General features: G+C 39.2%; 1 protein-coding gene across 2 annotated transcripts in view; it reads left to right on the top strand.

The window, feature by feature from the left end:
- The first annotated feature begins 201 nt into the window (after positions 1-201).
- LOC113137281 (unconventional myosin-Ic) overlaps positions 202-14,172 on the top strand; it is a 52,461-nt gene continuing 38,490 nt past the window's right edge. The window contains exons 1-2 of one of the 2 annotated variants that reach the window (XM_026318823.1): positions 202-320; positions 477-750. In XM_026318823.1, the coding sequence (XP_026174608.1) occupies positions 661-750 (90 nt within the window). In that variant the 5' untranslated portion in view covers positions 202-320; positions 477-660. Of the gene's footprint in view, positions 321-476; positions 751-4,263; positions 4,614-14,172 lie in introns of those variants that run through there. The other variant, XM_026318840.2, reaches the window with a different exon arrangement.

The following is a 14,172-nucleotide window of genomic DNA, read 5'->3' as shown; positions in this document are numbered from 1 at the left end:
AAACCTAAAAAGATATAAAACCCCTGACTAGTCCTTTCACTTGTATTCAGAAGTAAAACTGACAAAAAAGAAAATTCACCAACTTCATACAGAAACCACAGCACGTTATAATATTTTAATTGAAGACAATAAGTTTACCACTCCCAATGAGCTCAGGCACACACTAGTAAAACAAAAGACACATATCCTTTGCATGTGACATCCATCTTGAGCCAGGCTGAGCTGCACATCCTCCTCATGATCCCTCAGCTAGAGAGGCTACATCCTCTGGCTAAAGTGAGGGGAAGCTGGCTTCACTGTGACTCTCCGCTCTGCAACAGGTAACACCCCAACTCCATAGCTCTGCACCACTTCTAAAACTCTGCAATCCCAAATGCAATTTTCATAAGCATAAAAGAGGCCATTTTATAATCTGCTACTTACATGTATTTCTGAAAAAGGGCATGGTTTGTGACTGCTAAGTTTTTCCTTTTCAGATACAGTATCTCTTGGGATGCTCTTTCTGCCTGAGTTAAGGATTTGACCACAAACCTGAGAGTGGAGGTGGAAGATTTTTCCTCTGAGAGTCCTGTCATAGCGGAGGAGGAATAGAAAGCACTACACAAGAGAGGAAAAAGACTTAAAAAACAGTGGACAAGAGAAGACACACAAAAGGGAAAGATGATGGAATTAACAATCCAGCTGATCCCAACAGGGGAAATCATCCTTTCTCCAGGGAAAAATGGAGAGAACTACTGCCACAACTGCAAGGTCAGTTCACACACTGTGGCCCGGTCTGAGGCCACATCTGGAGTCAGATTTTTCCACTTGTCTTTGATTCAATTGTTTTTTAAGCAGCTTAGTGGGTAGAAATAGATGCTGACACAGCTGAGGTCATAGGGTTCAGCACCCAAGGGATGTTATTGAAAAACATATATATAGTTTAAAAAGTGTATAGTGCTCCCTCTTTGGACTTCTACGAACAGAGAATGTGATGTAAAGATTTTATTTTCATGGCTAGAATAGGAGTTTTGCAAAGTCAGATTCCATGCAACATACAGTAGCTAGTTTTATTACAGATATAAAATACCAAGAACCCTTCTGACAAGTCTTAAGAAGAACAGATAAGAACCTTTTTTAAAGAGTTTAAAGTTCACTGTACTTTAGAATATAAATTCAGTCTCAATGTTGTTTATCTTGAAACGTAGTTTGCTATGAAAGTTCTGACTATTGCAGCTGTGAGGCAGCACCAGATTCTGGTCTGCTCGATTACATGAAAACAGTTGTACTAAATTATGTTAAGTTTATGAGTCTAAATTATTGTTATATGGTAAATTTCCTTATTCCCACTAACAACTTAATATCACAGCAAGATATTTTCCATGCTGTTTTCCATTTTCCAGTTAAACATCAGTTGAAAAAGTCAGGTAATTTGTCAGTCCCACAGGATAAAGCCCAGATGATATTTTGCCTTTTTTATTCATGTTATTAAAAAAGCAGAGATTGTGATTACTGTATCAGCTGTTGCCCCAGAAGACCAGAATCCAATGCTGCCCACAGGCTGCTGCTGCTGCAATTTGAAGCTGGTACAATCAATACTGCCATATTAACAATGGATCAAATAGCGAGTTTGGAAAGGGTGGCTCACTGTGATAAACCCAAAGAAATAGACTCACATTTTACTGAGTGGTTCACTCTTATCAGCGTCATATCCAACGCCACACTGTTGTTTTCAGTTTCTAAACAATGCTCTAAAATCCTACTCCATAGTAGTTTTCCAGCTGGCTGGCAAAGTTAGCAACTAGCTCATGAACATAGTGGAACATTTAGTAAACATGTCTAACAACTGAGCTGACGTTTCTATTATTTCTGCTACTCCAATGTGGCCAAGAAAAGTTGCTGCTGGTTTAAATAGGCTGCATGGTCACAGACACACCTTACTTTGCCCAAGCTAACTACATGTTTAATCTTACTGTTCTAACACTGATTAAAAGCTGAAGTTTATTCAGTAGATTTCAAGAGGATTCTTTTGAAGTTACACAAACGTTTAAATGTGAAAATCTTGTTGCCCTGTTAGCATGACTGACTGAACATAACTTCTACAACAGTGATGTTTCCACACAGGACTCATAGGAAAAATTCTTTGCTTTAAACCATTTTGACACAGAACCTAATGACTGATGAGAGTAGCTGTGGTTTGGTATAGTTCAGGATGGCGTGGTTAATGCAGCCTGCTGTGTGCTGGTCAGCGATGACTGAGGAGGTGAGGAATGTACTGAAGCCTGGATAAGAGGAAACGACAAAGACATTCCCGTAACAGCTTCACTTTCCCCCTTCCTACATTCCTCCAAGGTCACATCACCCTCCCTCTGTGGATGTGTATAAAAGGTGTGTGTGTGTCACGGTCAGTAATTGTTCATATGGGCAATTAATCATTTAACAGTATATTTCTGAGAAGTTGGATCTGTGCCTTCCAATATTGTATTATCCATAGAAATGTGGTGAACACTGAAATTAGGTGAAGCTTTGATAAGTTGAATAAGGTAATATGGTGGAAATAAGTGACTGTGAAACAAACGGAAAAAGTGTGTGTGGCAGTTTTGGCAGCGTTTCCTGGTTTTGGTTTCTTGGAGGTGGAGTGGAGAGGGTAAAGGGTTGGAGGTAGAGGTGGGGGATCAATGTCACAACCAGCCTTTCCGCCCTGTACAGTCTGTCTAACATTGCCTTGTCAACAGGATATAACTTGTGTGTGTGTCTCTGTGAATGCCAATGTGTGTGGGTTGTTCAAGGCTAAATCGATCACTCCCCCCTCTGGCAGTGCAGCCATATTACATCCCAGTGTGGGCATCAACAGTCAGCTGACCAGAATGCTGAGGGCACCTTCACAGGGGCACGACACATTTTGCAGTAATGTATGAAATAATAGACACACTGTTGAGTATTGTCTTTATTTCTATTCAGACGCATCATATACATAAACAATAAACTTACTGTCAGATGAGGGACCAACAAGCTTATTCATACTGGAATTAAAGCCACTGAGGTCATAATGTTAAATAGGAAATTTGGTGATTTAGCAGCAGGTTTGCCTTCTATCATCAATATGATAGGTGATACTCATTGTGACTTTATTTGGCCAAAACTAATTAAGAACAAATAAATGATCCAGTAGAAGTAAAATCTGGGACACAAAATTTACAGCAAAACATTAATTAGATTATCTGTTAACTAACTAAACAGAATTAGGGCAAAGCAACATTATGCAACCATTATTTCTGTCATTCTGTCAATTCTAGGAAGTGGAATAATTCTGTAACTGTTTCACAGATTGGGACACCTCAGAAAACCCCAAGGAATCATTAGGGATGTCCCTTACTGTTTAAAAAAGATCTTAGGGGAATTATGAAAGTAGTAATTCATTAGACATAAACATTTTCAGCTCACAGCTGCAAACTATAGCTTCATCCTCACCTTACTGGTAAGTGGCAAACTGTTTTATAGAGAGGAGTAAATTCTGCACAGTCTGCAGTTTGAGTGTGAAGGTGCAGTGGCACCTATAGTGACAGCAGAGGGTATAAGAACTCCATCCATCCATCCATCCATCCATCCATTATCTATACCCGCTTATTCCTTAACCAGGGTCATGGGGATCTGCTGGAGCCTATCCCAGCTCTCTTTGGGTGAAAGGCAGGGGTACACCCTGGACAGGTCACCAGTCCATCACAGGGCCACATAGAGACAAACAACCTCACACACTCACACTCACTCCTATGGGCAATTTAGAGTCACCAATCAACCTGACATACATGTTTTTGGACTGTGGGAGGAAACCAGAGTACCTGGAGAAAACCCACACAAGCACAGGGAGAACATGCAAACTCCACACAGAAAGGCCGGGTTGCAAACCCACGACCTTCTTCCTGTGAGGCAACAGTGCTACGGTATAAGAACGCTTTAAAACTAATGTCACTTATGTAAACAGTTTTCTGTGTCCACTATTTAGTGATTTACACCTTTTTGCGGATATTTTGAAGTTTCCATAGTTTAGTGTGTCTGTTTGCGGATTAGTATAAAAAATATACGTCTATTTTTTATATAAAGATAACAAGGCTGCCTGGGTACTTGCCGTGCAGTATTTGCGGAGAAAACAATGATGACATGTTGGCTGTAGTTAAAATAAACCGTATCTGTCATGCAGGAGCTGTGGGATGGGTTCTTGGTGAGCTTCCTGGTATTAGAGCTGGTATCTGCCCTTCACCGAAAGAAAAGGAAGGGGGGAACCACCACACCCCTCCCATAGTGGAGTTAGACGAATCGACAGCCAATAAACCCTCACGGACACAATGCGCCTATCGACACATTTATCTGTTATTTCACCACTGTAGTGTTAAAATATAGCGCCCGGCTCTATGACCGTACCGATGATCTGCTAGAGGGAGTCCTGGAGTGGAGTTTGCTGGGAGCGCTGGTGTGGACTGGGAGCGCTGGTGTGGACTGGGAGTGGTGGGTGGGTCAGGAGAAACCCGGTAGGACTCGCACACGGTTACTGACACACTCACAGCGGAGGGACTGGACCACACATCTCCACTAGTCTTTCTGGACCTCAAGAACCCAGTCAAAGAAGAGAGACTAAGGTAATGTTATGTTTTATTGTTGGCACAAACACCTAACGACAGTTAGTTAGTCCAACAAACTTACCAGCCACTTACCTCGCGTTTTAATGTTGCTAACTAACGTTAGCTAAAACGTAACTAGCAGTTAGCTTTCTGTTATTTGTAAAGTCAGAGCTGTTGCATTTGTCGCAGCTGTGATAGTTGGAAAGTTTCTGCAGTGTAATTTGTGACCCAGCGGCATGCTTGAGTGAGTGGGCTGAAAGTCTTGATATGTGCCATATGGCGAAAACGCTGTGCCAAATGCCATTCAAAAATATGGCGTTTTAAGCGCCAGAGCATAACATAACATAACATAGTTAGATGCAGAAGTTTGAACAGTCTTTGTTGAATACGGCATGACATATCCGCCGGTATAAATAATTAATGCTAGCAGTCAGTTCTGAATATGTTTCCTTTAGTTTGTCAGTGTTCACCAAGCAAAGAAAATGTGAATCATTTTTCGGTATATTTTTGAATGAAGTCTGGTTGTAACTTCCTCTTTAACGTTACCGGGACTTGTCGAGTCTGTGGCCACGTACTGATTTGGCATGTAGCCTACAGCTTCCAACCCTTTGCTGTGGTAGACTTTTTATAGATGCCAGACAGCCACAGATTAAGTTCATTAAATAGCTAACCTCACATCACACCTGTGAGTTCAAATTGCTGTGGAGTTATTAGTTACCCCTATCTGGAGGGAGTGGAGCATTTGTTAAACCATAATCAGTGCTGGTTAGATAAATGGTTGTTAACCATGGCCATCATGCTTAACTAACATGAGGAATGTTTTTCCTGAAATACTCCGTCCCCATTCAGCATTGGTTTAGATGGTCTAGAAATGCAGGTCAGCGTGACTCTATGAATGAAAACACAGTTTAGCTGACAACAACCATCCCATATTTCAAATTTGAAAGACACTGTGTGAAGCCCCCACCACCCTCAGAGAAAGTGTCTCTGGGGGTGGTGGGGCTTTGTCAACAAGCAGCACCACCTGTTAATGTGTGTGGTTAGTTTGTACGTGAGATAAACACAAGAGAAGCACCTGGCATACAGTGTAACCAGTTAATGCCAGAATATATCTATATATGGTATTAAAAGACAAAAAACAAATCTAGAGTTTGAAATTATATGTGTTGAATGCTGTAGCTGCAAATGTTGGAGTAACCAGAGGTTGTAACATAAATGACATCATAAACCCTACGTTATGAGTTGAGATGAGTAAGATAAGTGGAAGATGGTAAGTAAGTAAATGTGTGATTGGAGAATAGATGTGTGAAGAAATTAGCCAGCATAGGCGGGATATTTCTCAAGCAGCTTAGAACAGCTGACCTGTTGCCTCAAGGTCACCTGGAGGGCAGGAGCTCCCAGCAGTAGCTGGCAGCCTGCACCTGGCTGTCATTCTACTGTTAGTTTGATGTAAGCTCCTTTAAATGACAGCTTGCTGTTGGTGATGAGCAGCCAGGAGCTGTTTTGCTTTGCCCTGCATGGAGTATTAATTGTCACCTAAAATAGGTAGGTTAATTAAAGAAGCATCTCTGTCTGTTGAAATTAAATTAATAGAATATTTAGCATCCAGTCTGCATTGTTATCTAGCTTGGCACAAAACATACATCACTGTGCTGTTGTCAATACATGTTTCCACAGCAGATCCATGTGTACTCTCACATGGAAACGGAACCTAATTTAGGTTTTGTTTCCATTGGACTGATGTGAGACCTTAATGCAGATTTTAGTGCTGTGCTTCAGGCTTTTTAAAATCTTGATGGGTTGGGTTTTTGGTGATATTTCTGGTCCATGGCTGACAGAGCTGTGCCAGACAGAGCTAGAATGGTGTTGGGTAGTTTGGGGTTAGAATGAGCTTTTACACCAAATGCCTGGCTTGTTCTTCATGGTGAGGCCTGCTTATGTAAGCATAAACAAAGCAGGAAGACTTGTGAAGTAATTTTAAGTGTATTTAAGATGATCAAGCTAATGTTACAGTGATCAGTCACATGGATTTATACACATGTTTTGCCCACATTACCATTTTGTTCAAAGATATTTCTAAGGTTTCAAAGGTAAAGGAAGATGCTACTTTACTGGCCATGGCTTGTTGTTTTACTATTTATCTGATCAAATACTAGTCTGTCTTGCGTCATGGTTATGGTAGTTTAAACATTCCTTTACCGGTTATTCCTTATCTGCCATGAAGTATGCACATACTGAAACAGTAAACTGGAAACTTCCAGTATGGTGAAAGAAAATGTGTTAGGGGATCCTACAGAACCTCTCCGTGGGCTCATGGTTTAAGACCTGGGCCCACATTCACAAAGCTTCTTAGAATCCTCTCAGAGAGCTCCTATCTTAGCCTAAAAAGTCCTAGCTGGGAGACCTAGACTAAAAGTGATTTAGGAAACTTCTCAGACCAACTCTGAGTAAGGAAAGTACAAAAACCTTATCTTAGTGATGAGGTGTGTGTTTGACCTCGTTGCTAGGTTTCAAGGACTGTTATTGTTGATCAAAAACTGATCTGTAAAGGTCCTAAAATGCACTCTTTGTGAAAATAGAATATATGATAATAGAATGGACAGTGAAATCATAAAATATTTGTATTAAGAAAATGATTAATCATGAATATAGGCTACTTTATGCAAAGTTCCTATTGGCTCAATATCTTAAAGTTAATTAAAACAGCTAAATGTTGAAAATATGTCTACTTTTGAGGCAACCAGTTTCCAAGCAGTAGTTACAATATTTAAGTGTTTACATTTGTTTACCATACTGATTTTATTACTTGTGATACATTTGAGATTGATGGAAGCAAAATGGTTCACCTTTTACCAGTTTACATGATTGCAGGACAGTCTGTTTAAGTTGCACTTTTGGATGGCATGTAGCCAACAATCCAAGAGAGATGGGAGGAATTAATAGAACAAGAAAACCAAACTGGACAGAAGAGATTGGGAAATCAGAAGATTTTTGTGTCACTACATGAGGCTGTGAAAGTGTTTCAATAATTTGTGTGATCACTCTGCTTATGGAAGGTCATGACACAAGTCATCACAACTGCACTGTTACATTTTCCAGTTGCCAAACACCTCAGTGCTGTAATCACTTTTATTTCTGGTGTTATAGCATTACTACATTGGGTGGGAGATGTGAGCGCATCTCTAATAAGTTCGAGCACAAACATTATCCCATTGTAATCCAATCTGTAGAGTTTAATTAACTCACAATCGCTCAGTTTTTGGAGAATATTTCTTCTTTCGACCATTTTGTCCTCTGATAAAGAAACTCTTAAGCCTCTTAAAAGTCCTCCTCTCCACTCTTAACAATTTTTACCTTAGGAGCTCTTTTTAGGGCTAAGATGTTTCGTTACTAAGATTTAGTCCTAAATTTAAAGGGAAATTCTAAGAAAACGTTATAATTCTAAGAATTTTCTTAGATTTTTGTCACTAGTAACAACTTTTAGGCTTAGGAAGCTTTGTGAATACAGGCCCTGGTGTTTTGAGAACCACTCCTTTCCATTTGGGTGGATATAGGAACTGTTGTTGACAGGTTGAAGGTTTTCCTTGTCATATAGTCTGTCAGCTACATGTTGGGTGAATCCTGGGAGGAACCCATAGGATACACCTGACTGCTTGGCTCTAAGCCAGTTCTTCACCATTACCTCTACAACAGGAAAAACACTCACAGATGCATGTATACAAACATACAGTTATGTACTGAACTGTGTTATAGAAATGGCTCAGCGGGGGATTTGTTTTCACCTTTTGACCTTTTAATGTGAACCTGTCAAATCACCATTGTGGAGGCAACAAATTTGCTTGACTGCTAAAGACATGGTCGTCATACTAATGGAGGTTTTCCATCACATAGTCTTTAATGAATTGAGCAAAACACTGTGAGGGTTTGTGGGTGGGAAGGACCAGGATCTTGTCACTGCACAAGTGACTCCTCCGGGTAGACTGGGCCTCGTCCACACAGTGGGTTTGGATTTGGGGACACTTAATGCTGATGTTGCAAACCTAATTTAGAATGTTATAGGGATAGTTTGACATTTTAGGCTATACACATATTCACTTGTTACATTAGCTTTGACAAACAAGATATAACTGAACTCTAAAAATGCTAGTAGCTTCATTTTATTTATTTATTTGTTTAATTTTTTTTTAACCTTCTGACAAAGTTAAACTAGTTGTTCCAGTATTTATGCAAAACTAAACTGACAGCTGACTGCAGCTTTATGTTTAGCATGCAGATGAGATAGGCTCTTTTAAGAAGCTATGCATATTACCTTTTAATGGCAGAAGTGGGAGAACTGGCAGGAATAGAAGGCGGCTTTCCGTAGACAACTCTGTGTATAAGTTCTTTTCTGGACATGTTGCACCGCTATCACACTAGAAAAAAGATGGGAATAGGACTGATAAGATCCTAATGCATCAGCACCTTTCCAGATCAAAGTGGATTAATGGCCTTTGTACTCATTTCTTAAGATGTATTGGGCAACATGGATTGTTAAAGACCAGATCAGATTTTTATCTGAGGCGGGTAGCAATGGATGTTCTTCAGCTATATATTGATAGATATACAGGGTGTCCATAAAGTCTCTTAACAATTTAAAAAATATATTACAAAAGCAAATGAACAGACAAATATGTGGAAATTATTACAAATGAGGAGTAGATATTGAAGTTTTTTTGACTCATTCAATACACCTCGATATGGGCACCATTAGTTGCACGAAGCACATCAAGACAGTACTCGATTTCTTGTAGAATAGCCTCATCAATGGTGGCAATGGCATTAGTGATCTTTTGCTTTAGTGATGTCCCCTATCTTTGTTCGATACACGATATCTTTAACATAACTCCATAGAAAGAAGTCCAGGGGAGTGATTTTGTTTCAATAAACCATGACATATATTGTGCCTTTTCTTGAGGAGTAGCCATTTTTGGGTAGCCATTTCTAAATTGTCCCCTAGCTGTGGTCCTGTCCAAGCTCGATCATGGAATAAAAGATCATGTTAAGTGACAATTAAGTTGAGTGAATAAAATAAGCATTATTTGGTAATGCGTGGGAGGTTGTTTAGATGATGACTACCGCTGATAAAGACTGGGAGTTTAAGGGAGCTGAGTCATGTGGCCATTGAGATGGGAATGTATTCGGGATTCTGGGCGGGAATTGCTGTTGGTTATAGGCTTTGCCGGGTAGAGATACAGATTTATGATGAGCGGTGCTGTTTGCATTGGAACCTATTTTATTTAAGTACATGTTTTTTTTTCTTAAACAGAGATGTAGTGGGGGTTTAGTTTAATGCAGCTTACTCACAGTTTTATCAGTTTGAAGATGTTTCAGTTTTGAAAATGAAGAATTTTTGTCTCAGACCATAATTGATTCTTTGTGAACTTTACTGATGTGTACAAAGACAAACAAATTATAAATGTGAAAAGTGTGCTTGCTGCTGAAATTTTTACAGTGAAACACTTTAGATGACATTGAAATTAAAGCTACATTTGAAAATACAGAATGTAGTTGAAATAGCTAGAATGGAAGGGCTGAAAGGAGTTAAGGTTTTAGTGTAAGACTAAGCATTAATTGTTGTATTTAAGTATAACGAAGCAGTGATAGATTCAGTTAAAGCACTGAAAGGAGTTGAAATACATGAAAAATAAAATGAGGGTCCTGTAGTAATGAGGGTGTCTGTCTATCAGTGAGTCAGAATATGTGCTACCTGTAAGTTAATGATTCACATGCTTGAAGGGTGTGTATCTACAGGATGTGTGTGATTGTGTGCCTGGTTAGTTTTAGTCCGCTGCTGTGGGCACTGCTTTAGCTATTTCATGTGATTCTTTTCCCACATCCCAAAGCTAGCCCAAGAGTAGTGCGAGCCCTGCCCTGCTGGGAATAAATGTTATGTTATGGGAATACATGTTAAATGAGTGAGTGACTCTTACTTGTCCTCAGTATTACAGACCTAACTGCTGTGGGACTGGAAACCACCCTGGAAATGAGTCAAAGTCCACGACAGCTTCACTGCCATTTTTGTACATACAATGTGACTGCAGGAGACGGGTCATTGAATAACTTGAATGTGAAAGCTTATAACCAAGGCATCGCTTATAATACAGTAATGTGTTCCTTTGATCTCATTTTGATGTCACTGTTTTCCTTTCACTGGGACTATCTTTGTTAAAAAGTTGGGAGTGTTGGGTGGACTGAAACGCAAGCATACAATATAGTGTTTTTGATTGTTGTAAGGACTGCAGATATCTTTGAAATAACACTTGAAGGACAAGTTGAGTCTGTTTTAATTTCTGTAACACACTGTGCCCTCATGCGACAGGATGAAGCTGGTTTCAGCTGAGTATAGAACTGCCCATTCATGTTTACTCTCTGCAGTGCTGACTCTCTCACTTCTACACTCTCACACACCCTTACCTCACACCTTCACTCAGATTAACCAGATAAAAACAAGCTAACTGCTAATCCTATTTCCTCTGCTCTTGCACATCCTCAGTGTGCACTTCCAGGCCTGAAGGACAGGAACTCTGTGGATGTTTGTGTATGGTGTGGGTCTGATTTGGGGATGTTCTGTTTAATGTTGTTGTAACATTTTGTCTATTTTACTGGGACTTAAAAGCACCACTTTTTAGTTTTGAGATGCGTCATATCAACAGAGTACCCCATTTTAGTTACAAAAATAATCCATGTTCAGCAATAGAGTGCAATGTTTATTTAAATACCTATTGATGTGAGTCAGGTTATTCTAGCCTTGCGTCCCACACATAGAGAAGGTAGGTAGGTGCTCTGCGGTAGAAGAACCACTGTTCTTATGTGTATGTGAACTGTGTAAACTATGCCACAGTAGGCTCTTAACACTAGTGAATGTACCTTTACTGAACTAAACTTTCCAATTGTTGAATAAGACTTGATCCAACACGTCGTTCATGAACGCTCCACGTTCTTTTATGTTTTGCATCCATTCACCCATGTAGTCTTGACGAACTTACCTGAGCCCTCTGGATCCTGTACTGTTAACATACCTGTATTTATGTCAGCACCTCTCTAGCATATGCACCTGTAATTTACAATCTTCTTCCTAACTGTACTGCCAGTGTTGAGACACACCTACCCACCTACTCCATGTTTGTTGTGATATGACACCAAAGGCAAATCTTGGTGTTTGTTGAAATAAACCAAGGTGCAAGTGTTGAGTTGCTGTGTGTTTGTGCTGGTTTTATGCAGGACTCTAGAGCACACTGGAAAATGTTAAGGCCACTCCTACACAGGTACAACTCAACAGGCAGAAATAATCAAATACCTCTTCTTCTTCTCTCAGATAAGCTGCAGTTTTACTATTCTTAGCGTCACATCTGTCATTCAAGCTGTGTTTAAATTGAAAAGACGATGATGAGGTGGAACTGAAGAGAACAAGGCATGTTTCTATCAGGAGAAAGTAAATACTGGTGACTCCAAAAGAAAACTTTGACTAGTGAGTTTGATTTAAATTATATTCAAACTTAGTTGACTTTGCCCTGTGGAAGATTAATATTTGCCTTATCAACAAAGTTGCACCCGGAGCAGTTTTGGACCCAAACCTTGTAGATGTTTAATACACCATTTGTTTTGTGAACTTATCTGACCACTTTGTACAGTGTAGATTAGTAGTTTTCTAATTGCCTTTTGTCCATACATGCATATCTACATGTTTTCTAAATATTTAATTGAACATTTATGACAGAAAGTGGCACAGAGCAGTCATCTTCACTTAATCCTTTTATTTAGTAAAATGTTGTAGTCAGCGGTGCAAAATCAAGTATCAGGTAGCAGAAATTCTCTACTAGTGAATCTTCATTGAAATAAATAGTTTTTTTGTTGTTAGTGTGACAGCCTTTAGTCAACAAGGACAACATTTCATCATTAAAAGTGTGCTTATTCCCTAAAGACTAACTAATTGGCTATGTACCAGTGTACCTTAGTATAAAGAAAAAATGTGCATGTGTGATTTCCATAGCCTTGACTATTGTGACAATACAGCAAAACACCAGTGTCTTTAGATACGACTGTGAAGGCTTCCTCTCACGCTGAATACCTTTTGTTAACCTTTAACTTTTTTACATGGATGTTAATATCAGTACAATACCAGCAGGTGTGGCCTTGGACCTGGAATGAAAAAAAAAAACACATATAGCTTGAGAAAAGATAGGAGTGACATGAAATAAAAGTGTGAGCTGCTGAAGTGGGAGATAGAATGGCAGAATTGGCAGAAAAAGAAGGATATACAACAGGTTCTGTGTTGTGGGGTTGAGAGAAGCCTAACTAAATGTTCCATGAAAGCAGAGCCAGATATTAGCATAAAGAAAGGAAGAAAGAAGCAGCCTATACAGCCTGAAGGGATGCAAACATGATGAATAAGATTTGGATGTTTAAATTAGGCTTTGACTCAAATCAGTTTCTGGTGTCTAATTTTCTATAAGCAATATATTGTCCTTATCTATTCATTGCTGTTGAAGGTGAAACCATGCAAGTGTATTACAGTATCAATTACATGTAAAGCAGCATAATATCCTGGAACAGAGTCCTGCAAAGGTCCGATTTTGGAAACCACACTACATCTGCAGAGCTCAGTATTGGACCCGACCTTAGGGCTGTGCATTTAATCAAATTTTGATTTTGATTTCGGGTCCCAACGATCACAAAAAGTATGTAATCGACACAAAAATGATTATTCCGTTTTTCAGGTTATTTTGGCCTGCGTTCATAATGACTTGTTGCCAGAACTCTCTCAACCTATACTGTCTGCAAAACAAGTCTGTGTGGCTTTTAAAAATCAGCGCAAGTGAAGATGGCAGAAAAAGAGCAGCCACAGAAATCTGTGGTCAACAAAAGAGGTAGAAGCAGTTATGTTGTTTGGGAATAGTTTGGATTCAAGAAGCAAGATTTGCTACGCAATGGTGTCGGCAATTTATACATTTGAATATATTTCATATTATTTGTAAGGAGAATTCATTGTTTTGTTCTATAAATGCATCATATTTCCAAAGTCAATCGTGTAAAATAATTGTGATTGCAATAATGACCTAAATAATTTATGATTATGATTTTTTTTTTCCCATAATCGAGCAGCCCTACCCGACCTGTTACTTGCAGGTGCAGTATTTCTAAATGATATGCAGACTCAACCCATACCCGCAAGTAAAACAGTCTTTAACCTACCCCTCCGCTCATTTTAGAGTGCTTTAATCTAATGTAACTTGCACCGCTGAAATTGTCAATTGTCAATAAATTGTCTAATGAACATTTAATAAAAACAGAATGAGTTCTAAGTTTTAATCTAGGTCACCAATCAGGTCAAAATTTTAATTTGTCCAACTGCATTTTAGATATTTTGATGGAATGATATAGTGGATATTTTCACACGCACAATTTGACACTCATAAAATGGCAAAGGTAAATGTAGTTTAGTAAATACAGAGTGGTTTGGGACACAACCTATATTGTTCTATGATACTAGCATGGCAGACTTTACACCTGTTAGCATGTTAGCATGCTGAATTCAGCA

The sequence above is a fragment of the Mastacembelus armatus genome, chromosome 13 (assembly GCF_900324485.2).
Source record: "Mastacembelus armatus chromosome 13, fMasArm1.2, whole genome shotgun sequence".
Classification (NCBI taxonomy): Eukaryota; Metazoa; Chordata; class Actinopteri; order Synbranchiformes; family Mastacembelidae; genus Mastacembelus; species Mastacembelus armatus.
The sequence above is the reverse complement of the archived record's forward strand: the minus strand, read 5'-3'. Positions and strand labels throughout refer to the sequence as shown.